The 27,014-nt window shown below is 32.5% G+C and overlaps 1 protein-coding gene across 1 annotated transcript; it reads right to left on the bottom strand.

Moving 5' to 3' along the window:
* LOC127730192 (protein odr-4 homolog) lies at window positions 1-27,014 on the bottom strand. Its single transcript, XM_052238468.1, has 12 exons — window positions 26,880-27,014; window positions 24,694-24,864; window positions 18,563-18,658; window positions 18,351-18,448; window positions 16,482-16,518; window positions 13,318-13,455; window positions 12,310-12,486; window positions 11,353-11,472; window positions 10,513-10,594; window positions 8,157-8,342; window positions 1,853-1,939; window positions 1-107 (listed from the first exon to the last, which is right to left on the bottom strand). The coding sequence occupies exons 1-12, from the start codon at window positions 26,973-26,975 to the stop codon at window positions 31-33; spliced, it is 1,365 nt and encodes a 454-aa protein (XP_052094428.1). The 5' UTR covers window positions 26,976-27,014; the 3' UTR covers window positions 1-30.

Raw genomic sequence — 27,014 nt, 5'->3', positions numbered from 1 at the left:
AACAAAAATATACGTTTTAATTAATAAAGTTTATGTCTGTGAATCACCAAATAACATATAAGACAGTCCAGCTGCCACAACAGCTATACCTCCTCCTACCGCTGTCACTGAAAACAGAAAAATAGGAAATAATGTAAAAGTCTGTCATGAGAATCTAATTTCATACATGGTATTTCATAATCAAATTACAATTTTTTGCATAACAAAGCATTTATAAAATTTCAAATTCAGTTGGTACACATTTTGGTAAATGATAATTATTTTCTTACTTTACAAGTTTATTGAGAGTTAGTAACAGTTGTTTGTCCTGGTAATTTATAAAACCACTGTAGTGTGATGATGAACAAGTCTAAATTTCCAGATTATAAAATATAAAGGAATTTCTTTTTTTCAAAGATAGAATGTACAATGAATTCAGAACTAATCTAATCAGGGGCGTAGCTGCCATTTGGCACTTTAGGCTACACATAATTTTTTTTATTAAAAAAAATAATAAACAATGTTATCTGTAGATGCATGTGGTGAAGTCGTCAAAACTCTTTAATTATCGAATGTCATTTGTACACAAGTCTATCATCCTTAGTGAATCAGTGGAGTATTGGAATTGTATGTCATTATATTACACCTTATATAGAAACTTTAAACTAGAACTTTGGTTCAGATCATTTCACTTCTATTAACAAATACTTGAATGAACCTCAACTTAGATATATAATTATTTTTTAATTAGTTGTTGGTCGAAGTTCAATCCGATGCCTAGTGTAGAGAGAATGTCATTGCATTTCCAAATTTCCAGACCTTCATCCTAGACGATCCCTTTTTGTTTTAGTCCTGAACATGCATGAACTATTTGCCACTGGACGTTTAGCAATCAATCAACTAGCTTTCAGTAACTTTGAGTACTCTCAGATCTACGTGTAATGACCATAATTATTCAAATTCCTAAGCAGGTAGGGATTTTACAGTACAGGATATAAGGAAATATGAATTTCTTGAATTTTGTTAGATAGTATGAACAGAACAGAACTTCTGCATGACATATCGACTGTGTGTGATTATGTGTTTGTGTGGCCGGAGGAAGGTGAAGGTTTAAGAATCAAAAGATAAATGGTCGATGCATAGTCCAAAAGTATTATTATGTAGTAGTCTCAGTGCTTATGTGCCTATTTTTTAATGTATGATCGTCAATATGTACTATCAATTGACGTATATATCAATTATACTCAATCAGAAATAGGTTGTGCTGCCTAATAAAGGGCTACGCTGGGCAATGCATATTGGAAATTTTGATTTTTTTTTATATTTCCGATTGTACTGCCGCTTAATTCATCAGTCAGATGTAATTGTAGAATTATGTTCATTTTTTCGACATTTTTTTCATGTATATTATCATGATAAAATGACCAGTAAATTTTATGTTTTTTTGTACACAAAATTTTGCAACTAAAATGCTGAAAACCGTTTTCCGTCGGAGCTTTGTCCCCCTGAACCCCCTACCAGGGCTCTGCATACTCCTTTTATAGCTGACTAAACGGTATGGTGTTTTTATCATTGTTGAAGGCTGTACAGTAGCCAATAATTGCTTATATCCACTTCATTTGGAGGATAGTTGTCTCAGTGGCAATCCTACTACCATTTTTTTATATACTAGCAATGCTATCAGATTTTACAATGCATTAGTGAAACACTATCTGGTCACATTTTTGCAAATATATAAACATAACAAAATATTTATGAATTTACAGTATTTAATTTTCTCTGGATTCTGACCAAATTTACAATAAAGTTGAAAATTGTTGAGGACTTTACTCCAAATTAAAGCTTTTGTCCTAAAACTGATTTACAAACTTACACATATTAAACCTAGATTTTTTGGAATCACCACTACTACTGTCATCAACTGTATCCAGTGATTTGTCTTTTGACCAATCCTCTTCACCTGAGAATAGAATAATCAATGTATGTGTGTTCACCAGTCATAGCAATTGAGACACTGTTATTTTAACAGATTTGAAATAGGAGAGAATAATCAACATACATCATGTCCATTCCATTTGCTTCAACCATGGTATGCCATGCAAAGAGTTATTTAAGTCAATTCTCAAACATTAAGATGAGGCAAAGATGTGCTTTCAACCAAAATAATATGTAAGTTTTTGATAAAAAACAAATGATTAAGTGTTGTGCCTTTTCTGATTTTATCCAAATAAAAATGTTCCAATAAGGCAAGTGCTTTTGAAGCTGATCATTTTTCTCGCTATTTCTTTTTTCGTCTAACTTTATCCTTTTATTTACAGAACAGTATAATGTACTGTTTAATAGTTAAATAACGTTAACATAAGGAACTTGTCAAAGAATGAAAGGATCAACAAACCACTAAAATTTAAAAGTAAATCCACTACATCATATCTGAGTTTGAGCATGGTAGCAGTATACGATAACACATCATGAGTTGTGAATGCATAAGATAACAACAGGCTCTCAAGAGCCTGAATCGCTCACCTGTATTTCAGAGGAGAAGATTTTTAAATGTTAGCAAACTTGATGAACAAATTGTGTAAAATAGTCTTTAAAGGGCAATAACTCCTTAAGGGGTCAATTGACAATTATGGTCATATTAACTTTTTTGTAGATCTTACTTTGCTGAACATTATTGCTGCTTACAGTTTATATATATCTATAATAATATTCAAAATAATAACAAAAAACTGCAAAATTTTGTTAAAACTACCAATTCGGTGGCAGCAACCCAACAATGGGTTGTTTGATTCGTCTGAAATTTCAGGGCAGATAGATCTTGACCAATTAAACAATTTTACCCCTGTCACATTTGCTCTAAAAGATTTAGTTTTTGAGATATAAGCCAAAAACTGCATTTGACCCTTATGTTCTATTTTTAGCCATGGCGGCCATGTTTGTCGATGGATACAAACTTCGGATACAATTTATATACAAGATACCCTAAGGAACATTTAGTTAAAGTTTAAAGGTAATTGGCCCAGTAGTTTCAGAGGAGAAGATTTTTAAATGTTAGCAAACTTGATGAACAAATTGTGTAAAATTGTCTTTAAAGGGCAATAACTCCTTAAGGGGTCAATTGACAATTATGGTCATATTAACTTTTTTGTAGATCTTACTTTGCTGAACATTATTGCTGCTTACAGTTTATATATATCTATAATAATATTCAAAATAATAACAAAAAACTGCAAAATTTTGTTAAAACTACCAATTCGGTGGTAGCAACCCAACAATGGGTTGTTCGATTCGTCTGAAAATTTCAGAGCTGATAGATCTTGACCAATTGAACAATTTTACCCCATGTCAGATTTGCTCTAAAAGCTTTAGTTTTTAAGATATAAGCCAAAAAACTGCATTTTACCCCTATGTTCTATTTTTAGCCATGGCGGCCATGTTTGTCAATGGATCAAAACTTCGGATACAATTTATAAACTAAATACCCTAAGGAACATTTAGTTAAAGTTTGAAGGTATTTGGCCCAGTAGTTTCAGAGAAGATTTTTGAAATAGTTTACGACGACAGATGACGATGGACGCCAAGTGATGGCATTAGCTCACATGGGGCCCTTTGGGCCCCGGTGAGATAAAAAGTAGTTTTTTGAGGCATGATTTAATGAGGTCTTGATGGGGGCCTTAATTTTTGTATTCTTTAAATTTTTAGGCCACTTTTCTTAATCTTTAATAAAATGCTTCGCTGGGGCGCAGCTTGATACGACCGCAGAGGTCGAACCCTGAACAGTTGGGGCAAGTATGGACACAACATTCAAGCTTGATACAGCTCTGAATTTGAATTGTTATTAAATATTTGACACAGCATAGGCTTCTGACACAGAAAGAATGTGGTCTAAGAACTTGAATTTTTTTAATTTACCTATGATGGTCCAATGTCCAAAATCAAAATACATGGTTAGATTCAGCATATCAAAGAACCCCATATATTCAATTTTTGTTAAAATCAAACAAAGTTTAATTTTGGACCCCAACTTGGACAAACTTGAAAACTGGGTCCATAATCAAAAATCTAAACACATGTTTAGATTCAGCATATCAAAGAATCCCAAGAATTCAATTTTTGCTAAAATCAAACTAAGTTTAATTTTGGACCCTTTGGACCTTAATGTAGACCAATTTAAAAAACGGGACTTAATATTAAAAATCTAAATACACGGTTAGATTTGGAATATCAAAGAACCCCAATAATTCAATTTTTGATGAAATCAAACAAAGTTTAATTTTGGACCCATTTGACCTCAATATGAACCAATTTGATAGCAGGGCCCACAAATAAAAAATCTAAATTCATGGTTAGATTCAGCATATCAAAGAACTCCATATATTCAATTTTTGTTGAAATCAAAAAAAGTTTAATTTTGGACCCCAACATGGACCAACTTGAAAACTGGGTCCATAATCAAAAATCTAAACACATGTTTAGATTCAGCATATCAAAGAACCCCAAGAATTCAATTTTTGTTAAAATCAAACTAAGTTTAATTTTGGACCCTTTGGACCTCAATGAAGACCAATTTAAAAAACGGGACCCAAATTAAAAATCTAAAAACACGGTTAGATTTGGCATATCAAAGAACCCCAATAATTCAATTTTTGATGAAATCAAACAAAGTTTAATTTTGGACCCTTTTGACCTCAATATGAACCAATTTGATGGCGGGGCCTACAAATAAAAAATCTAAATACATGGTTAGATTCAGCATATCAAAGAACCTCATATATTCAATTTTTGTTGAAATCAAACAAAGTTTAATTTTGGACCCCAATTTGGACCAACTTGAAAACTGGGCCCATAATCAAAAATCTAAATACATGTTTAGATTCAGCATATCAAAGAACTCCATATATTCAATTTTTGTTGAAATCAAAAAAAGTTTAATTTTGAACCCCAACTTGGACCAACTTGAAAACTGGGTCCATAATCAAAAATCTAAACACATGTTTAGATTCAGCATATCAAAGAACCCCAAGAATTCAATTTTTGTTAAAATCAAACTAAGTTTAATTTTGGACCCTTTGGACCTCAATGAAGACCAATTTAAAAAAGGGACCCAAATTAAAAATCTAAAAACACGGTTAGATTTGGCATATCAAAGAACCCCAATAATTCAATTTTTGATGAAATCAAACAAAGTTTAATTTTGGACCCTTTTGACCTCAATATGAACCAATTTGATGGCGGGGCCTACAAATAAAAAATCTAAATACATGGTTAGATTCAGCATATCAAAGAACCTCATATATTCAATTTTTGTAGAAATCAAACAAAGTTTAATTTTGGACCCCAATTTCGACCAACTTGAAAACTGGGCCCATAATCAAAAATCTAAATACATGTTTAGATTCAGCATATCAAAGAACCCCGTATATTCAATTTTTGTTGAAATCAAACAGAGTTTAAATACTGGACCCTATCTTGGACCAACTTGAAAACTGGGCCCATAATCAAAAATCTAAGCACATGTTTAGATTCAGCATATCAAAGAACCCCAATAATTCAATTTTTGTTAAAATCAAACTAAGTTTAATTTTGGACCCTTTGGACCTTAATGTAGACCAATTTAAAAAACAGGACCCAAAATTAAAAATCTAAATACACGGTTAGATTTGGAATATCAAAGAACACCAATAATTCAATTTTAGATGAAATCAAACAAAGTTTAATTTTGGACTCTTTTGACCTCAATATGAACCAATTTGATAACGGGGTCCACAAATAAAAAATCTAAATACATGGTTAGATTAAGCATATCAAAGAACCCCATATATTCAATTTTTGTTGAAATCAAACAAAGTTTAATTTTGGACCCCAATTTGGACCAACTTGAAAACTGGGCCAAAAATCAAAAATCTAAATACATGTTTAGATTCAGCATATCAAAGAACCTCATATATTCAATTTTTGCTAAAATCAAACAAAGTTTAATTTTGGACCCTTTGGACCTTAATGTAGACCAATTTGAAAACTGGACCCAAAATAAAAAATCTAAATACACTGTTAGATTCGTCATAACAAATAAATAAATGTGATCAAAGATTTTACAAATCTAATGCGCCATACTGTGCAATTAAAGATTACTTCTTGAAATTTTTCAATATTTGAAATTTGAAAAAAAAATAATATTTGAAGAATAATTCTTTTTAATTTCTGAAATCTGAAATGAGAAAAAATTGACCCCCCACAATTTCTTTTTATCCCCCCCCCTTTTTTCCCCAAAAAAATTCTTTCCCTCAAGATATGGTCATAATCTCAATTCAAATTTCCAATGGAGTTGGCAACCATAATTACCCATTTAAATTTACCATAGTGTTAACTTAATCTATTTTATAATAGAATTAAAAATATAATGTCAAATCTTTCATATGGATTTTTTTGTAAAAAAAAAAGATGCAACATTTGCAGATATTTTTAAAAACTGGTCTTCCTTTATAAATATGCATTTCTTTAAACATAATTTAAAAGCAGTGTAAGGGAAGTAACCAAAACGTTGTATTTGGATTACCTCCCTTACACTGTTTTAAATTATCTTTATTGTTCATTAACCATTAATTTATACATAATTTAAAAGCAGTGTAAGGGAGATAATTTCAATGATGTATTTGATTTATCTCCCTTACACTGCTTTAAATTATGTTTTGTACTAAAGTATTTGTCCATTAACCAGGACAACCTTGTTTTTCCCCCTTTTTTGCCCCTAATTCTTAAACGGTTTGAGCCATAACCCCCCAAAGCAAATCCTAACGATGCCTTTGAGGTATGGAAACTTGTAGTATAATTTCAGAGAGATCCATACACTGTTCCACAGTTATTGTCTTGAAACTAGAAAATGCTTATTTTTGGCCCCTTTTTGGCCCCTTATTCCTTAACTGTTGGTACAATAACCCCCAAAATCAATCCCAACCTTCCTTTTGTGGTATTTAACCTTATGGTCAAATTTCAAAAAGATCCATTCACTTAAACTAAAGTTAGAGTGCGAAAACCAATGTGTCTTCGGACGACGACGCAGGACGACGACGACGACTCCAACGTCATATCAATATACGACCACAAAATTTTTTTGCGGTCGTATAAAAATTATGCTTATTCTGTAAAATTCTCATGCAAATGATTTTATAATTGAAATTTTCTGTAACCAGCTGATTTCTTTATTCTGTACATCATTCATTTCTGTAATTATTACCTTATTATTTTATTTTCCTCTGTTATTTTTTATACTTTTGCACCCCCGTTATATTCTTTATATTTTTTCATCATTTTTCTCTACTCCTTATTTTTTTTTGTTTTTTTGCCATTATTCTCTATTCTGTAAACCCCATCCAGACTCTCTTAAATTATATGATTTACCCTAACACAGTCAGAAAACTTATTCATATGGATAATGAAATCATGTTCAATACAGTTGATTTACGACAAATTCAACGAAATAAAGAAATCTGTTTATGAAATAAAAGAAGAATGTATCTGAGCACCCAAATTAATGTCCCTGCTCAAGCTTTGCAATTTTCCAAGTTAAAAAGGGGCATAACTCTAGTACAGTAAATGACTCACAACTCAAATTAGAATTATGTCTGCATATTGTAGTTCTTACCATTGTGTATGAGTTTCATAAAATTTGGATGAGACAAACTTAAGTTAGAGTGTGGAAATGAAAAAAATAGCAATTTTCCATGGTATAAAGGGGCATTACTGTAGAACTGTAAATGTCTTAATGCCCAAATTTGAACTCTGTCTGCTAATTTTGGTTCTTAGCAATGTGTATGAGTTTCTTAAAATTTACATGACGCAAACTTAAGTTAGAGTGCAGAAACAAAAAAAGGGTGGATGGAAGGATGAAAAGACAGATGGTCAAGGGAAACACTTAATACCCCCATTGCCTATGGCGGGGGCATAAACAGACCTTCAGCAAATTATGAAATTTTGAAAACATTTGTAATTGTGTACATCAAAAGTTTCATAACAGATTTCTCATTTATACCTTACTATGTTTCACTAGAAACTTGATTCCATCAATGCTTTGAAATGTTATTTGTTTGCTATTTATTTTATTTTATTACACACATATCGACATTTAAAAAGGATGTGATGAAATAAATATAGAATACATGGGATAAAGCTTAACTTACAAGGAACCTGTTCACAATCTAGTTCCAGATCATCAGGGTCTATGGTTATATCTAAAAGTTCTTTTATTCTATCTGTTACTTCTTCCAATTTTTCATCTTGGAACTTATAATCACAGAAGTCCAGATTTGATCCATGTAATTTTCCAAATACTCTGACTGGTGTGTCATATAACTCTTTCTTGATACCTAGAAAATTCAATATATTTGTTAAACCTTTCAAGAAATCAAAATTGGAAATGAATTTAATGCATTACATAGACAACTTTCTTGACATTTTTCCTGTCAACTTTTCTTATATCTTTATGCTGGTTTTTTTTTGTCATTTGGGAAATTTGTGTTGATGGCATTGAATACAAATAAAACAAGCATTCTGAGAGTATTGCATGGCAATACATAGTCCCCTACTGGGTAAAAATTCATTATACTGGAACAAAATACTAAGATGTTCTTTAACTTGTCATGGTGTAAACAAAAAGAAAATATCAAGTCAATATCTTCAAGCATGACTAAAAACAGTGTGGAAAACTGAATATATGAGTGAATTTTTTTCAAGTCCAAGGACCATAACTCTGCACAAAATTATCAGACAGAAACAAAAATTTGAACTTGATCTGTAACTTGTCATGATAAAACTATAGACCAATTGTCAATCAATATCTTCAAGCATGATGAAAAAAAGTGTGGAAAACCTATAACACTCTAACATTAGATATGATTATTGGTTCTCTAAAATTAGATGTGATGTAATACAATGTATATCTATTTTCAAATTACAATCAAATATAATTAATAGTTCCAAAAAATTTTTCTTTCATTTGTCACAAACTAGTATAGATTTGTAACTTATCTATAAAATGTCAACAACTTTTATCTACACAATGTAATGTATTAATATTAATTAATGACAAATACACCTCATCTTTTATTCATCCTTAAAAAAAACTTTCCAATGTTGTTTCAGATTCGTTAATAAAATTCCTCTATTAATACTAGATTTTACAAAACATAATGGAGGCTATATTCCGAGGATGACTGGATGACCAATACTGCTCAAGTTTAATATAAATATTTAAATACTGAAAAAATGTTCCTCTATATAATTCCATTATCTTTCAGGTATCCTTAAATCAGCATTGTTTCTGTACCCAACAATACATATATTATGACAATACAATGTACATAAATCCTCATAGTTTTGTGCTGTGGTCTCTTGGTAGCCGACTTCTTTTGAGTTTGAGAGGTTGTGGTTTGGATTCACTGTCTGTCAAACCAAAGACTTTTAAATTGGTGTATGTTGATTCACTTCCAAATACACAGCTTTAAGGGGTAAGAGCAAAGATTTGTCAACATGGAAAAAGGACTTTCTTCCTGTCTTAGTCATTTTGGTGTATACTGGTATGGTTGAGGGTGTTCAGGATGTTTGCTGCTTTTCAACATTTTTCTCAATATAGTGGAGCTCATCTTGAATTCCTTTAGGGCTGTTCCTGATTTAAATGCATGGGGGATGGAAGGCACTCATATTAATAAATTGTGTGTGGCTCTATTTTCTTTAGAATTTTGTAAGAATTATAAGTAGTAATGCTTGAAAAAATCATATCTTGTAATCTTGTGTAGAGAAACTTTCCATGTGGTTGTCACTTTTGTTTGAAACCTTTTCAAGAAATAGACAACTTAATTCATTGCAAGGTTTAATTTTCACTGTTTGTCAGTATCTACATAACCATACCTATACCTTAATAACTAAAGTATATTCTACATGGCTTTATATTTACACCTATGTGTAGGAACTATTTTGTTTTACATATGTACTACTTTCCATTGTGTTCTTTTTTGACCGGGCCCGATTTGGTGGTGATACATTTTACAAAGTCTATCTGAATCATTTTGCAAAGAATTCCACTCTAACCGGTGGAAGAGGTCGACATTAAACTTGCAGTGAGGTGATAGTTTTGTTTCCTCCATGTTGAAGGCCTCACTGTGACTTTGAGATGAAGAACAGCAATAAAAGCTCAGTTCTTTTGCTTTTGTGTGTTTTTTGCTGTGCATGTACTGATTTGAAGTAATGGATGGATACCCCATATCCTTTGATTTTCTACTAATCATTGCATTTTCTGCAATGTGAAATTAAAAGGATTTTTGCATTCATTAATATAGCATTAATTAGACACTCCAAAATAACCCTATTTATAGTATTATTTATGTCTGATGGGGAGATCCCTATATGAACATTTTTTAGCATAAATATATATATATATCACAACACTTTACATACAAAGATATAAATTACTTTGCATATAAAGATATAAATTACTTTACATATAAAGATATGGGGTTACGATCTAGCCTGTTTACTTACCTTCTTCTTCCACGACTTCTATATCTTCACATAGCAACTCACATCGTGCATGAATACTTCTGATTATGTCTGTAGTAATAGCCTGGAATTAGTTCAATGTATAACAGGATCTTATCCAGGTTTTATATCAAGGAATAAAAAATCAATTGTGGGTAATATGAAAATTTTATTTGTCAAATAAAAAATTCAGATTTTATCAGAGCATTTAAATTCTCATGGTATGGATTTTAATCTTTTTCTTTAACATAGATGAGGTGTTGTTTAGAGAACTACATCTAGCAAAGGGGAAAGAATTTGTTTCTTGCTCTTTAACCTAAGAGTACTTATCTTCTAGTAAATGCTAGTTTTCCTAAATTATTTGATAAAGGCTGATGCTTTCCATTCCACTAAAACTTGTAAAATTCAATGTAATGTCAATGTCTTTTTCTTGTAGGCATACAAACTGTATCTTAATAATTATTCTTTTGGAACTATTTTTTTTAATATATCATGGAACCACAAATTTAAGTGTATAATAAACTAAAAAAAAATCCAGTCTTTTGTATGTACAGAATTTGTATAAAAACAAGATCATGCATCCATGAAAATGTGTCCTACAAAAAGTAAACCAATCTGCAGTATACCATGTATATGTCATAAAGTAACCTGTTTAGTTTTACACTCTAAATGGTATACTAAGGAAAGGTAAGAAATAAGAAGGCAAAAAAGACGAGTTATTTGAAAAAAAAACTTCCCTAAAAGTTGATAGATTTAATAAATGTTGTACTTAAGAGCTTGCAAGGATATACATAAGTAAGCTATTTAGCTTACAGATAAAATATATGGTATACAAAAACTTACTTGTTTAGCTTCAGATACTAGAGATTTACTATGTACAAATGCTCTACCATGAGTAACTCCTTGTATCACTAGTTTACAAACGCTATCATACACTTCTGGTTCATTTTTCTCCTTGGAAATCTGCAAAAGATTATACAGACACCTGTTAGAAGCACTTTTAACTTTATTTTTGAATTTATGGCTGTATACATTCTTACTTGTTCATGCTGTTAAGCAGTTTTTCTATTAATATTATAATAAAATTCAGGACTCGGGAGCCTGTAAATTAGTGGGAGCTGATGGTTCATGCCAGTCATATTTGTTTTTTGTTTATTGTTTTTAGTATAAATTGGGTCAATATTTTTCTCTGTTGAATAGTTTCATATTGTGTCATACAGGGACTTTTATGGCTTACTATACTTTATTGGTTTTGCTCATTGTTGAAGGCTGAACAGTGACAGTTGTTAATATCCTTTTCTTTTGGTCTATGATGATAGTTGTCCAATTGGCAGTCATAACACATCTCCTTATTTTCATATTCACATTCAACAATGTTATTCCTGCAAATTCATCGGAGCAACAATAACAAGTTCACATGTACATTCCTCTAAAAATTATATATTTGGCCTAACATTTTTCTTCAAAAGAAATATGTAGATGCTAATAAAATAGCATTGTCTCATTTTAAAGCATTTGCAATTTAAGTTATTAAAATAAAACAATTTACAAAAACTATTGCCTCCCACATTATCTTTGTTTTACATTTTACAAAAATGAGTATGATTTTTTTGTTGCTGATGCTATACACTCTTGGCTTTGATACAAGTTTGTTAATGATGTGACTTCTGATTTGAATTTTACAGTGAAGAAAAACAACACAGGACCCCATAATACAAATACAGATATCGTGTATGGATACTAATGGATATTGCAGGATTTATAATAAGTGAAAGGCAGCTTAGGATAATTTAAACATACTGGTTGTGTGTAGAAATCAATGTTATGAATAAGTTGTGATGTCTGTCCTTTGTCTCGTCCTTTACTTCTTTTAGATTCTGACGCTGACTGGTCTAAAACCTCTGTCACATCTCTAACTTCTCCATTTATTGCTATAATTCCTTTGCATATACTATCACAATATGGCACAAGTCCTTGCTACAAATTGATATGTAAATTAGTAAAATTGATCATAAAACACATCATAATATGGTACTCATTTTTAATAGCAGTTCCAACTAACTAAAAACAATATTGTCATATCAGGGTGTTTAAAGTTAACCTTCTCAATTCACTGGAGCTAGAAATAAACTGTAATACTGCAATATCCTGTTAGAGACTGTTTTACAATTCAAAAGTTGCAATGTAAAAAAACATTCAGTAATTGAATATCAAAAGTCAAATTTTAATTAAACAAATTTACATGAGATTGGAGAACGACATATTTCTTTTCCTGCATTAGGGAAACATCATTTACAATATGTGATCCAACTTTTTTTTTCTTCCATATAATTGATTATTTACCACAGAAAAAAAAAATGAATTTTATAAGCTAAATTACAGTATTCTTTCATGTTCAAGTATTATCTTTCTCAATTTTATACCAATCATCCTGAAAAAGATATTTAGATCATTCAATGAATTAATCAACCAACAAACGTAATACAAAAGCAACTTGAACAATCAAACCATTAATCAATCCTATGCAGCAAGTAAATAATGAATTCTTCCCTGAGGGTGGGGAAGGAGTGGGTGTCATCCCAAATTCAGAGAAAATTAAAAGCTGAATCCTGAATTTGGGAAAAAATAAAAGCATTCTTTCATGGGTCCCTAAAATTAATCATTAATTCAGAGTCCCAATAAGTGTCAAACCTGAATTCCCGCAAACATAAAAGCCTAATCCAGAGGTCCTCAAAAAGTTCCTTCCCTCCCTCTTCCCTTTCAAAAATGATAGTGTCAAAATATTTACATTTGCTCAAACCATTGTACCTGTATTTGTTTAAGCATGTTCTGATTCTGTTGTTTAACAGGAACATTTATTTTGAGATCTACATTTATATCCGTTTTTAATTTGATCCATTTTTCACTTCCTGACTGTGGTTTCCAATCAGCTGGTTTAAATGCACTCTGAAATAAAAGAATTGTACATAAAATGTTACATTACATAAGTTAAGAAAGGTCAGAAATTCTTGTATCATAAGTTGGACATGGTCAACTCTATGCATCTTCTTGTGGAAAATTATCTTAAAATACATTTAAACCCTTTAATATTGAAAAATTATCATTTGTTCCCTTTTCGTATGTGGCTTGCTTCCAAAGGTATATATTGATCCATTTTTAAGAAAAAACATAACAGGTTGTACCAGGGCCTTATATAGTTTACTATAAAGAACCACTTTTGCTGATTGTTCAAGGCTGTACTATAACCTGCAATTGTTCACATCTGTGTCCTTTGGTCTTTATGGAAGTTGTTGTATTGGCAATCTCAAAATAATTATATGTCATAACAGTAAATCAAGAGTATTGAAAATGGAAATCATCAAAACAAACATTTCAAAATATATAATTGGGTCAAACAATAACATAAACCTAAAATTTTTACTACTCTTTTAGTTTCATCAAGGGGAATAACCCAACCTTTATTTGTTGTCTACTAGTTTATATTGGTAATTACTGTATTCAAACTAGAAATCAAGATCATCAGGTCAAACTTATACTAAATTTAAAGACATCCTATGAAATAAAAAACTAGAGGCTCTAAAGAGCCTGTGTCGCTCACCTTGGTCTATGTGCATATTAAACAAAGGACACAGATGGATTCATGACAAAATTGTGTTTTGGTGATGGTGATGTGTTTGTAGATCTTACTTTACTGAACATTCTTGCTCCTTACTACTATCTCTATCTATAATGAACTTGGCCCGGTAATTACAGTGGAAAATACTTTGTAAAAATTTACAAAAATTTACAAAATTTATGAAAATTGTAAAAAATTGACTATAAAGGGCAATAACTCCTTAAGGGGTCAATTGACAATTTTGGTCATGTTGCCTTATTTGTAGATCTAACTTTGCTGTACATTATTGCTGTTTACAGTTTATCTCTATCTATAATAATATTCAAGATAATAACCAAAAGCTGCAAAATTTTCTTAAAATTACCAATTCAGGGGCAGCAACCCAACAACTTGTTGCCTGATTGGTCTGAAAATTTCAGGGCAGATAGATCTTGACCTAATGAACAATTTTATTCCGTCAGATTTGCTCTAAATGCTTTGGTTTCAGAGATATGAGCCAAAAACTGCATTTTACCCTATGTACTATGTTTTAGCCATGTCAGCCATCTTGGTTCGCGAGCAGGGTCATCGGACACATTTTTTAAACTAGATACCCTAATGATGATTGTGGACAAGTTTGGTTAAATTTGTCTTAGTAGTTTCAGAGGAGAAGATTTTTGTAAAAAATTACAAAAATTTACGAAAAATGGTTAAAAATTGACTATAAAGGGCAATAACTCCTTAAGGGGTCAACTGACCATTTTGGTCATGTTGCCTTATTTGTAGATCTTACTTTGCTGAACATTATTGCTGTTTACAGTTTATCTCTATCTATAATAATATTCAAGATAATAACCAAAAACGGCAAAATTTCCTTAAAATTACCAATTCAGGGGCAGCAACCCAACAACGGGTTGCCTGATTGGTCTGAAAATTTTAGGGCAGATAGATCTTGACCTAATGAACAATTTTATTCTCATCAGATTTGCTCTAAATGCTTTGGTTTCAGAGATATGAGCCAAAAACTGCATTTTACCCTATATACTATTTTTTAGCCATGTCGGCCATCTTGGTTTGCGGGCGGGGTCATCGGACACATTATTTAAACTAGATACCCTAATGATGATTGTGGACAAGTTTGGTTAAATTTGTCTTAGTAGTTTCAGAGGAGAAGATTTTTGTAAAAGATTACAAAAATTTACGAAAAATGGTTAAAAATTGACTATAAAGGGCAATAACTCCTTAAGGGGTCAACTGACCATTTTGGTCATGTTGACTTATTTGTAGATCTTACTTTGCTGAACATTATTGCTGTTTACAGTTTATCTCTATCTATAATAATATTCAAGATAATAACCAAAAACGGCAAAATTTCCTTAAAATTACCAATTCAGGGACAGCAACCCAACAACGGGTTGTCCGATTCATCTGAAAATTTCAGGGCAGATAGATCTTGACCTGATAAACAATTTTACCCCATGTCAGATTTGCTCTAAATGCTTTGGTTTCAGAGATATATGCCAAAATCTACATTTTACCCCTATGTTCTATTTTTAGCCATGGCGGCCATCTTGGTTGGTTGGCCGGGTCACCGGACACATTTTTTAAACTAGATACCCAAATGATGATTGTGGCCAAGTTTGGTCAAATTTGGCCCAGTAGTTTCAGAGGAGAAGATTTTTGTAAAAGTTTACGGACGACGGACGACGGACGACGGACGCAGGACGCAAAGTGATGAGAAAAGCTCACTTGACCTTTCAGGTCAGGTGAGCCAAAAATGGTACCCTTGTAGATTTACCACATACAAAAAGTATATCAAACTGGCAAGAAAAATATTCACATATCCTTACTCTTTTCATTCTAGAATAACTTGAAATATAACTTTTACTCACCAATTTTTAAATGATATAATATTTAATCTTACTTTATATAGAAAGTACAGATTAATATAAATGTGTCAATTAGTATTCAAACATGCTTACAGTTTTCTAGGAAACTGATATGTTATAGCAACTGTAACGAGTCACTGTAAATTCAGAAATTATTGCCATGTTTTTGTTAATGCCAAAATTGCAGCAAAATCAGGCTTACAATTGATAAAAAAAACTCGCATTCATAATTTCAGTGGTGATTTTCCTTCATAAAATTTAGTGATTTTCAATAATAAATGTAGCATTAACTTCTAGCTTTACAGTATCAGAAAATTAAACCATCTATGGGTACCTTCTTTCCTTTGTTACAACTGTTTCAACTGTTACCTAAATTTCCCTTGGTTTTTCTAATGTAAAATCTAAGCTGTATCATATATTCAGTCTAACATTGCATAATAAAGCAAATGCATTGACACTCAAGTCTAGTTATGTTTCAAAATATTTACCTTCTGGTCTGCCACATCTATTGATCTACAGGTAATTCTGAATTCATTGTTAAGGAAAAGTAATAACAGGTAAAATTAGTATATTCAATCTCTGTAGCCACAATGAACAAAGTCATAAAAAGGTACATATGAATCAGTGCACTGTGTAAACTCGAATTTGTCCTATATTTGCACGAGAGAATTTCCAGGTTTGGGCTAAATTTCCCTGGTTAAAAAATTACTACGTTGGCACAGACTAATTAAATTTTCTATCAATAAAATAATTAAAACATTGTAGAATTTTATAAAATTAAAAAAAATAAATGTGGATAGTGTCCACATGTGGTCACAGATGATGCCCCTGCTTGCATATCATATAGTTATAAAGGGACATAACTGAAGAACGGTAAAAGTGACGCTACCCAGATCTGAACTTGATCTGTGTTTTGTGGTTATAAGCATTGTGTGCAAGTATCATAACATTTGGTTGAGGCTAACTTAGGTAGAGAACAGAAACTAAAAATTCAGCAATTTTTCTATTTGTAAACACGCATAACTCTAGAACGGTTGTGTATAAGTTTTATAACATTTGGTTGAGACAAACTTAAGTTAGAGAACGGAAACGAAAAATTCAGCAATTTTTACGTTTATAAAGGGACATAACTCAAGAATGGTAAAAGTGTCGCCACCAAATTTTGTACTTAATCTGTATTTTGTAGTAATAATCATTGTGTATAAGTTTCATAACATTTGGTTGAGGCAAACTAAAGTTAGAAAACGGAAACAAAAAAATTGTACTTGATCTTAGTTTTGTGGTATTGAATATTGTGTATAGGTTTCATAATGTTTGGTTGGGGCAAACTTAATTTACAGAATGGAAACTAAAAATTTTGCAATCTTTTGATTTATAAAGGGGCATAACTCAATAATGGTTAAAGTGACACTACCCAAATTCAACTTGATCTGTATTTTATCTGTGGAAGTCAAAATTAAACATTGCATTGTAGTTGATTCACCTATAATCATGGACAAAGGAAGATAACTCCAATTTTAAAAATTACTTGATATTTAGAAGAAAATAAAAATTTTGCAATTTTTCCATTTATAAAGGGGCATAACTCTAGAACGGTTAAGTGATGCCACCAAAATTCAAACTTGATCTGTGTTTTGTGGTAATAAGCATTGTGTATAAGTTTCATAACATTTGGTTGAGGCAAACTTAAGTTAGAGAATGGAAACAAAATTTTGCAATTTTTCCATTTATAAAGGGGCATTACTCTAGAACGGTTAACGTGAAGCCACCAAAATTCAAACTTGATCTGTGTTTTGTGGTAATAAGCATTGTGTATAAGTTTCATAACATTTAGTTGAGGCAAACTCAAGTTAGAGAACGGAAACCAATTTTGGGACGTACATACGCTATGGCGGGAGCATAATAAATATCAAAAATTTCTAAAATAAAGAAAATTTTAAAAAACAAAGTGAAATGATAAGGTAAAAATCAACATTCAAGATGGAGTTTACTATCTTGGAGACCAAAAAAAGGGAAAAGTCATGATCACAATCTTGAAAGTGATGAATATAAATGAGAAAGACAACAAATCATACTGATTATAATGTAAGTTCAGACGATTACTTATATTAAAATATGTGGTAATGATATCCCAGCTTGTGAAATGTACAGACAAGGACACAATTCAGTTCTGCGTATCTTGTATATATCAAGTTTAAAACACAGGAAAAACTCAAAGGTAATACATGCAAACATAATGCCATTTGTTCGTGCAAATGTAATACCTGTCAAAATTCAAATTCACTCAAAAGTAGGTTGTCCAAATGAATTAATGTTTTAGGGGGAGAAATAAACAACTGACATGGTTAAAAGGATACTTTCTGGTGGTAGAACATATCTGCAGCAGATGCCTCTCTGTTGTACTGTTTGCTAGTGTCTGACCTTTGCTTAAACTTTTATGTATCAGGTATAAAATCTAAAATAAATAGAGACATTGTAAATAAACAGCAAATTTAAAGAAGAAACTTGATAAAAAAAAATTCAAGATAAACTATGGTAGAATAAGAAAAAAAACAACCAAAGAAATTACCTGTCGTAACTTTGTCTGTGCTGATTGCATCATATTAGGTGGGGATAAAGCAAAAATACCCAAAACATCTAAACCACCTGGAAGCATCCTGTTTACCTGTTAAATATAATATGATAATTAATCATCCAATAAACAGCATCAATGACTTCCAAATTGTTAGTAATCAAAATAATTTATGACAATCCATGGTTTATATTTTAGAAATCATTTACTGTGGATTCATTTATTTTCCTGTAATCAATTTTTGTGGATTGAAGAAAAAAACAATTTCATGGGTTTTTGATTTTGTGGTTTTGCCAAAGTCTGCATAAAGGCCTATATACTCCCCTATACTCTACTCAGGGAAAAACTTTCAAGAAAATATAAGCTGACCATTGTAAAGTATCAAATCAAACCATTCTCTGAATAAGTAAACTTGAGAATGGAAACAGGAAATGTGTCAAAGAGACAACAACCCGACCAAAGAGCAGAAAACAGCCCAAGGTAACCAATGGGTCTTCAACACATCGAGAAAATCCTGCACCCAGAGGCAGGCTTCAGCAGGCCCCTAAACAATAAACTGTTATCATAGAGATATGTCTCCCCTTTTTGTAATTTTGATAATGGAAATGTTGAAATTAAAATAGCAATACTTTAACATGTAAGTTATGCAAATATTCAAAGTCGATGTACCATGACTGAAGGTACATGGCTAAACAATCTCCATGGAATGAGATGTGCCAATGCTAATACAACTGCATACCGAATACCATTGACTTATTATAAGTCGTTCCCTTTAAACAAACCTAAACACAAACATTAACTTGTAAACTATGTAAAAGTTTCAAAGTCAAAGAATCATGATCAAGGGTGGGGATATATAATCTCCATGGAAACGATACTTGCAAATGCCAATAAATTTGCATACCAAATATCATTGACTTAACATTAGCAGTTCGTCAACTGATCTAATCACAAACTAATACATGTTAACTAAGCAAAAGTTTCAAAGTAAATAGACCATGACTGAGGGGGCGGGGCCAAATATTCTCCATGGAAATGAGATGTGCTAATGCTTATACAACTGAACACCAATTAACATTGGCCTACCGCTAAAGGTTCCCCTTGAACTGACCTAATCACAAACTAATACATGTTAACTTAGCAAAATTTTCAAAGTCTATAGACCATGACTAAGGGGGCGGAGCCAAATAATCTCTATGGAGATGAGATATGCCAATGCTTATACAACTACATACCAAATATCATTGACCTACCACTAGTGGTTCCCCATAAATTGACCTAATCACAAACTAATACATGTAAACGATGAAAAGTTTCAAAGTCAATAGACCTTGACTGAGGGGGCGGGGCCAAATAATCTCCATGGTAATGAGATGTGCCAATGCTAATACAACTGCATACCAAAGATCATTGACCTACCACTAGTGGTTCACCATGAACTAGACCTAATCACAAACTAATACATTGTTGACGCCGCTGCCGCCGCCGGAAACAGCATACCTATGTCTCGCTTTTTGACTCCGTGAAGGCGAGTCAAAAAGGGTGCTAGTTCAGAGAAAATGGACGTTACACTAAACTCCGAAACATATAGATGAACCAAAATTAAAAAACATACAAGACTAACAAAGGCCAGAGATTCTTAACTTGGGACAGGTGCAAAAATGAGGCGGAGTTAAACATGTTTTTTGAGATCTCAACCCTCCCCCTATGCCTCTAGCCAATGTAGAACAAGCATTCCGAGAGTATTGCATGGCAATACATAGTCCCCTACCGGGAAAAAATTCATTTAACTGGAACAAAATGCTAACTTGTTCTATAACTTGTCATGGTGTAAACAAAAAGTAAATATCATGTCAATATCTTCAAGCATGACTAAAAACAGTGTGGAAAACTGATTATATGAGTGAAAAAACATTAGACATGATTAATAGTTCTCTAAAATTAGATATGATGTAATACAGTGTAATTTTCAAATTATAATCAAATATAATTAATAGTTCCAAATATTTTTTCTTTCATTTGTCACAAACTAATATAGATTTGTAACTTATCTATAAAATGTCAACAACTTTTATCTACACAATATAATGTATTGAAATATATACATTAATAATAAAATGCTCCGCTGGGCGCAGCTTGATACGACCGCAGAGGTCGAACCCTGAACAGTTGGGGCAAGTATGGACACAACATTCAAGCTTGATACAGCACTGAATTTGGATTGTGATTAAATATTTGACACAGCATAGGTTTCTGACACAGAATGAATGTGGTCTAAGAACTTAAAAATTTTTAATTTACCTATTCAAACCATATCATTATTATTTGCTTTTATATATAAATCAGAAATAACCAATTTAAAATGGAAAATTTTAAAGAAAAAAAAAGGAAAAAAAATCCCCCCCCCCCCCCCCCAATTTTATGAACCCCCTTATAATTCATCACTCCCAAACTCAATCCCAGCCTTCCCTTTGTGGTATGGTACCTTGCAGTACAATTTCAGAGAGATCCATACACTTGAACACAAGTTATTGTCTTGAAACTAGAAAAATGCTTGTTTTTGGCCCCTTTGCGTTTTTTGGCCCCAAATTCCTAAACATTTAGGGCAATTACCCCCAAACTCAAACCAAGCTTTCCCTTTGTGATATGGAACCTTGTAGTACAATTTCATAAAGATCCATACACTTACACACAAGCTATTGTCCTGAAACTAGAAAAGTGCTTGTTTTTTGCCCCTTATTCCTAACATTTTAAGGCAATTACCCCAAAAATCAATCCCAGCCTTCCCTTTGTGGTTTGGTACCTTGCAGTACAATTTCAGAGAGATGAGGAGGGGTAGGACCTTTATCGGGACTCCTGGATTGGGTGTTTTTAAGCTCGTGATTTCGGGATTGATCCTTTCGGGATCCGGGAATTCTTTTTTCGAATTTCAGGATGTCGGGATTTAAATTTTTTTAAATTCGGGACTTCGGGATTCCATGTTTTTAAGCCAGGGATTTCGTGATCAGGACCCCTCCTAACCCCCCCCCCCCCCAAGAAATCCATACACTTGAACACAACATTTTGGGCAACTACCCCCAAACTCAATTCCAGCTTTCCCTTTGTGATATGGAACCTTGTAGTACAATTTCATAAAGATCCATACACTTACACACAAGTTATTGTCATGAAACTAGAAAAATGCTTGTTTTTTTCCCCTTTTTTGGCCCCTAATTCCTAAAATTTTGAGGCAATTACCCCCAAAATCAATCCCAGCCTTCCCTTTATGATATGGAACCTTGTTGTACAATTTCAGAAAGATCCATACACTTACACACAAGTTATTGTCATGAAACTAGAAAAATGCTTGTTTTTTGCCCCTTTTTTGGCCCCTAATTCCTAAAATTTTGAGGCAATTACCCCCAAAATCAATCCAAGCATTTCCTTTGTGATATGTAACCTTGCATTTCAATTGTTATTGTCTGGAAACTTGAAAAATGCTTATTTTTTGCCCCTTTTTGGCCCCTTCTTCCTAGAAGTTTTTAGCAATTACCCCTAAACTCAATTCCAGCTTTCCCTTTGTGAAATGGAACCTTGTAGTACAATTTCAGAAAGATCCATAGACTTACACACAAGTTATTGTCATGAAACCAGAAAAGTGCTTGTTTTTTGCCCCTTTTTTGGCCCCTAATTCTGAAATTTTGAGGCAAGTACCCCCAAAATCAATCCAAGCATTTCCTTTGTTATATGGAACCTTGTGATACAATGTCAGAGAGATCCATACACTAACACACAAGTTATGACTGGAAGTTACAAAAATGCTTATTTTTGGCCCCTTTTTGGCCCCTAATTCCTTAAGGTGTAATACCACCAAATCATAGTACGTCACATCCGGTTGCATACGAAAATAGGTCGAAAAAAAATATTCCCTTGAATTTGACAGTTGTAGGTAATTGATCCTACATTTCATTGCAGTAAAACATTTCTGGGTCATAAACATATATCTTGGGTATTTAAAAGCACCATTATTTTTTTATTTGGGGTTTCTATGGAATATTTTGGAAACTTGAGGTTACATGGTTACTAAAGCTTGTACACAGGTTAATAAAAGGGGAAAATTTGATTGGTTAACTTCCAGTGATGGTTATTTTCTTATATGCAATGAAATGATATGTGAATTTTTTTCTATAGTACTGGACAGGATAAAACTTTACTCATGCCAAGTATTTCTTTATTTGAAACAAAGATAAATTCTGGACAATTTTTTGAAAAGTGCAAATTTAACACAGACTAATAAGGGAAAATCAATGGTGGTATTACACCTTAACTGTTGATATAACCCCAAAATCAATCCCTGCCTTCCTTTTGTGGTATTGAACCTTATGGTAAAATTCCATAGAGATCCATTCACTTAAACTAAAGTTAGAGTGCAAAAACCCATGTGTCTTCGGACGACGACGCCAACGTCATACCAATATACGACCGCAAAGCGGTCGTATAAAAATAGATAATTATCTAATTAAAGGATTTCTCTTCATAATTTTTTTTTATATATATATAATTCAGAAAATTAGTTTATACTAAATAACAAACAAACCTGTCAAAAAATCCTCAAATAATTTAACAAAGAATGTCTTTTCAAAAATGAGTTAACTCTCTTTGTACAGAAATATGGTTTAACATAGTACTCTAACATTAGATATGGCCCAGAGTTATGGTCCATAACTCTGGACTAAATCATCAGACCAGAACAAAATTCGAACTTGATCTATAACTTGTCATGATAAAACTATATACCAAATATCAAATCAATATCTTCAAGAACTAAAAAAAGTGTGGAAAGCTGATTTGCCGGACTGACGGATTGACAGACGGACAGATGGACAGACGGACAGAGTGCAAACCTAAAGTCCCCTTCGACTTCATCGGTAGGGGACTAATAAACCAACACATAGCAATACGCACAGTAAAACTCAGTTTAAAGGAAGTCCGAGTCCGATGTAAGAATAGGTAACAGAAGAAACTAAGCAAAATGGCAAATAAGAACATAAATTAACAAAGGACTACTAGCAGTTACTGACATGCCAGCTCCAGACCTCAATTAAACTGATTGAAAGTTTATGTCGCCATCATATGAAAATCAAGCACAATCCCTCCCGTTAATAGGGGTTTAGTATCATACCATCATAAAATATATGAGAAGAACATAACCCGTATCTTAATAAGTATATTTAAGAAATGTCAGACTGTAATATTTTTTCTGTCTATGAAGAAATAACACCAAAAATATGGCTCACACTGAATAACCCATGTTGCCACATTTTTGAGGTTATTTCGAATAGACAGAAAAAGTATTACAGTCATTCCTTATAATTTAATTTTAAATTCCATTTTTAAGGAGTAAATCATGAGAAAACGTTGATGACATCACTGTCACATGACAAAATTATCTCTATGAGCGGATAGACAAAAAACTTTAAACCAATCAGAAGATGTGTTACATCCAAAATTAATCCTTAATTAAAACCTTGATACAAAGATATGTATATAAAATATGTGACTTGTCATGCTTCCCTGTACTTTATATGTATATTCAGAAAAATAGCTGGACTAATTTGTTTATGTCCTCCTTAGTACCCATGGTATCTTCTACCCTTTTGTTCAATAGTGTTGTCCCAAAAATAATAGACTAAATAAATTGAATCAATTATAACAAGAATATGACTGCCTAGAAGTTATTTTTCTTATTATTAAATGTGTGTTAAAAAAGATTCTGCAACTGTCATTTTCAAAATTCATTTTTAAAATTCTGGGTTTGATCAAATCAAAGACCTCCAGCATTGTACTGTATACAAACCTGCTACTGTCAGACCATTGAGGTGGTTATATGTGGATGGTTGATTATGAAATAATACCATCTGAAACTTCTTTTGAGGAACACATAAAACATTTTTAAGTTTTGATTGTGGTCATACATTGTTATACCTTCTGAAATATATATTTTGTATACACAAAATCATCCATTAATGTTACATGTTAATTTTAATACATCTGTAAATGCAATCACAATGGTGGCTAAAGTAATGAAGCATAATGAAGCATTGTAATTAATCTCAACACTTTACTGAGCCATCTGCATTTGTTCTGACCTGGCGAGCATGTGTAGCTATCCACCGTTCATCACTGTCTGCCATATTTTCTGGTTTTTGTGGTGTTTTAATCTTTTTCTCTTTTGGTTCTTCATCCTCTTCACTTGCCTCATCTTCTACTGGTTCTGGTGAACAAATCAAGCGTACTGCAAAATCTTTCTGTTGAGCAAACTGTAATCAAATAAACAACTCTTATTTTCCATGTGAAAAAGCCAGAAGTATGAAGACATATTTTATTATATCTTAGTAGGTTACTCAATGCTAGGAAAAAATAAGATTGAGTTATCTTTCTTTATTTGGGTGTGCTCCTTCTTTGGAGGATAATAAACAGTATGTAGAAGAAGTAAATACGATCAACAATATGGCGGCCGTTTTTGTTATTTTCGTATAAAAAATGAAGGCAGTCAATGAAAAATACGTCTTAATTTGCTATTTATTTCACGGAATAAGAGCAATGTTTTTAACGAGTTGATTATGGTTTTCGACTTTCTGTCAATTACGTTTTCTCCATGAAACTACGGTAAACATTGCTAATTGTGCCCAAGTTGTATGAACATTTCTTCAAGTTCAAAGACAAATGCCGACTGACCGATTCTATTTGAATGAATTAATGTTGATGATCATTAAATGACCCATCCGATAAACGGATTACCTATAACAACAGATTATGACACCTGTTGTAACCGTTGATTAGCTTGGGGTCGTAAACAAAGTCATATACTTGTCGCCAGGTAAATTTTCGTAATTGGCTGATCATATCAATACGAACAAAATAATATACCAATCGATCTTCAAAAAAGGCAGGGCACCCTGCAAACTGTAAAAAGGGCACAGGGCGGCACTCGGGAAAGGGCGGGCGGACCGCCCTGTGAAAACGACCTAGCTGGAACACTGGACCGTCCAGACATGAAAAATATGATTTCACAATATTTTAAACAAAACATTTTAGGAAAAACATATTTGATAGACAAGAACCAACAACAACCACTGAAATACAGGCTCCTGACTTGGGACAGGCACATAAAGAAAATGGCAGGGTTAAACATGTTAGCTGGGACCAAACCCTCCCCCTTAAGGACAGTAGTGTAACAGTACAACATAAAAACAAACTATATATCAGTTGAAAAGGGATTAACTCATCAGATCGATACTAAGCAGAAAAACAACTAAAAAAAAAACAGAGACTGGACGTTGCAGGGAATTTATACCCCCCCCCCCCCCCCCCCCCCCCCCCCCCCAACAACAACAACAACAACAAAAAAAGACACAAAGTACAGATCAGAGAGTACCGTAATAAGTGTTGTGTAAACACAGCAGTCTGCTGATTTCTTAAAACAAATATTTTCACTACATTTGTAAAAAGTCAGTTTTGTTTGATCCAATAAAGATGGAAAAATGCCAATTTTTCTGTAAATCAAATGTGCAGTGGGAAGATACACCTTTGGGGACATGACATCCTGGATTTTGAAAAACTTACTGTTTTAAGACAGAGCACTATCTAATATACAATTTCTTTAAAAACAATTTTATAAAAAGATTTATAATTTTCTAAGTTAAAATGTTCACATCTTCTCAATACAGCATGTACAGTGTTAGTGGTTGATGACAAGTGACATACCAAGTTCATAATTACAGCCAAACGGGTCTACCTTCCAAATTAATAGTCAGAATGGTGATGTTTCGTTCAATTGACATACCATATACAAAATTTGAAAAGCAAAGCATAACATTACTGTTCCAATTAAATGTAAATTATATCATTCAATTTTAATGACAAGATTCAAAAGAGAGGGTAAACATATGGTCAGATCTTATGTTTTCCTACGTCATATGAATTTGTACTATGCATGCTTTTTCAATGGAAATTGTGACTTCACAATGCATTCTTAATACCACATAAACCCATGAGACGAGGATAACTTTTGGTAACCCTTTCAAAGTTAAAAGAATACTACCCAAAGAGTTCCTGTTAAAAATTATTAGAGAAAAACTGTAAATTTCTGATGGTAACTGGTACTCGAACAGTACCTGATCCTGTCACTAAGTGCTAGTAGCGTCTTTTTAGTAACAACATCCTGAGAAAATACAAATGTACGTCGATATCTGGACATATGAACAGCTGTTCTCATTTTTGCCAAATTTTGGAAATAGATATATACAGTCTTAGTAAGCAAATGACAACCTACATGTCCGATAATAAGTCCAAGTTGCCACTGTCCTTTATTGAGAAGTTCTGTTATGTAGCTCTGGATTGATTCGTCGGCTAAAATAGTCTTTCCCATCTTTCAATTCGGTGCGTCTGCATTTCTTAAAACCGGAAA

The sequence above is a fragment of the Mytilus californianus genome, unplaced genomic scaffold, assembly GCF_021869535.1.
Source record: "Mytilus californianus isolate M0D057914Y unplaced genomic scaffold, xbMytCali1.0.p SCAF_2, whole genome shotgun sequence".
Classification (NCBI taxonomy): Eukaryota; Metazoa; Mollusca; class Bivalvia; order Mytilida; family Mytilidae; genus Mytilus; species Mytilus californianus.
This window is presented reverse-complemented; position numbering and strand designations above follow the sequence as displayed.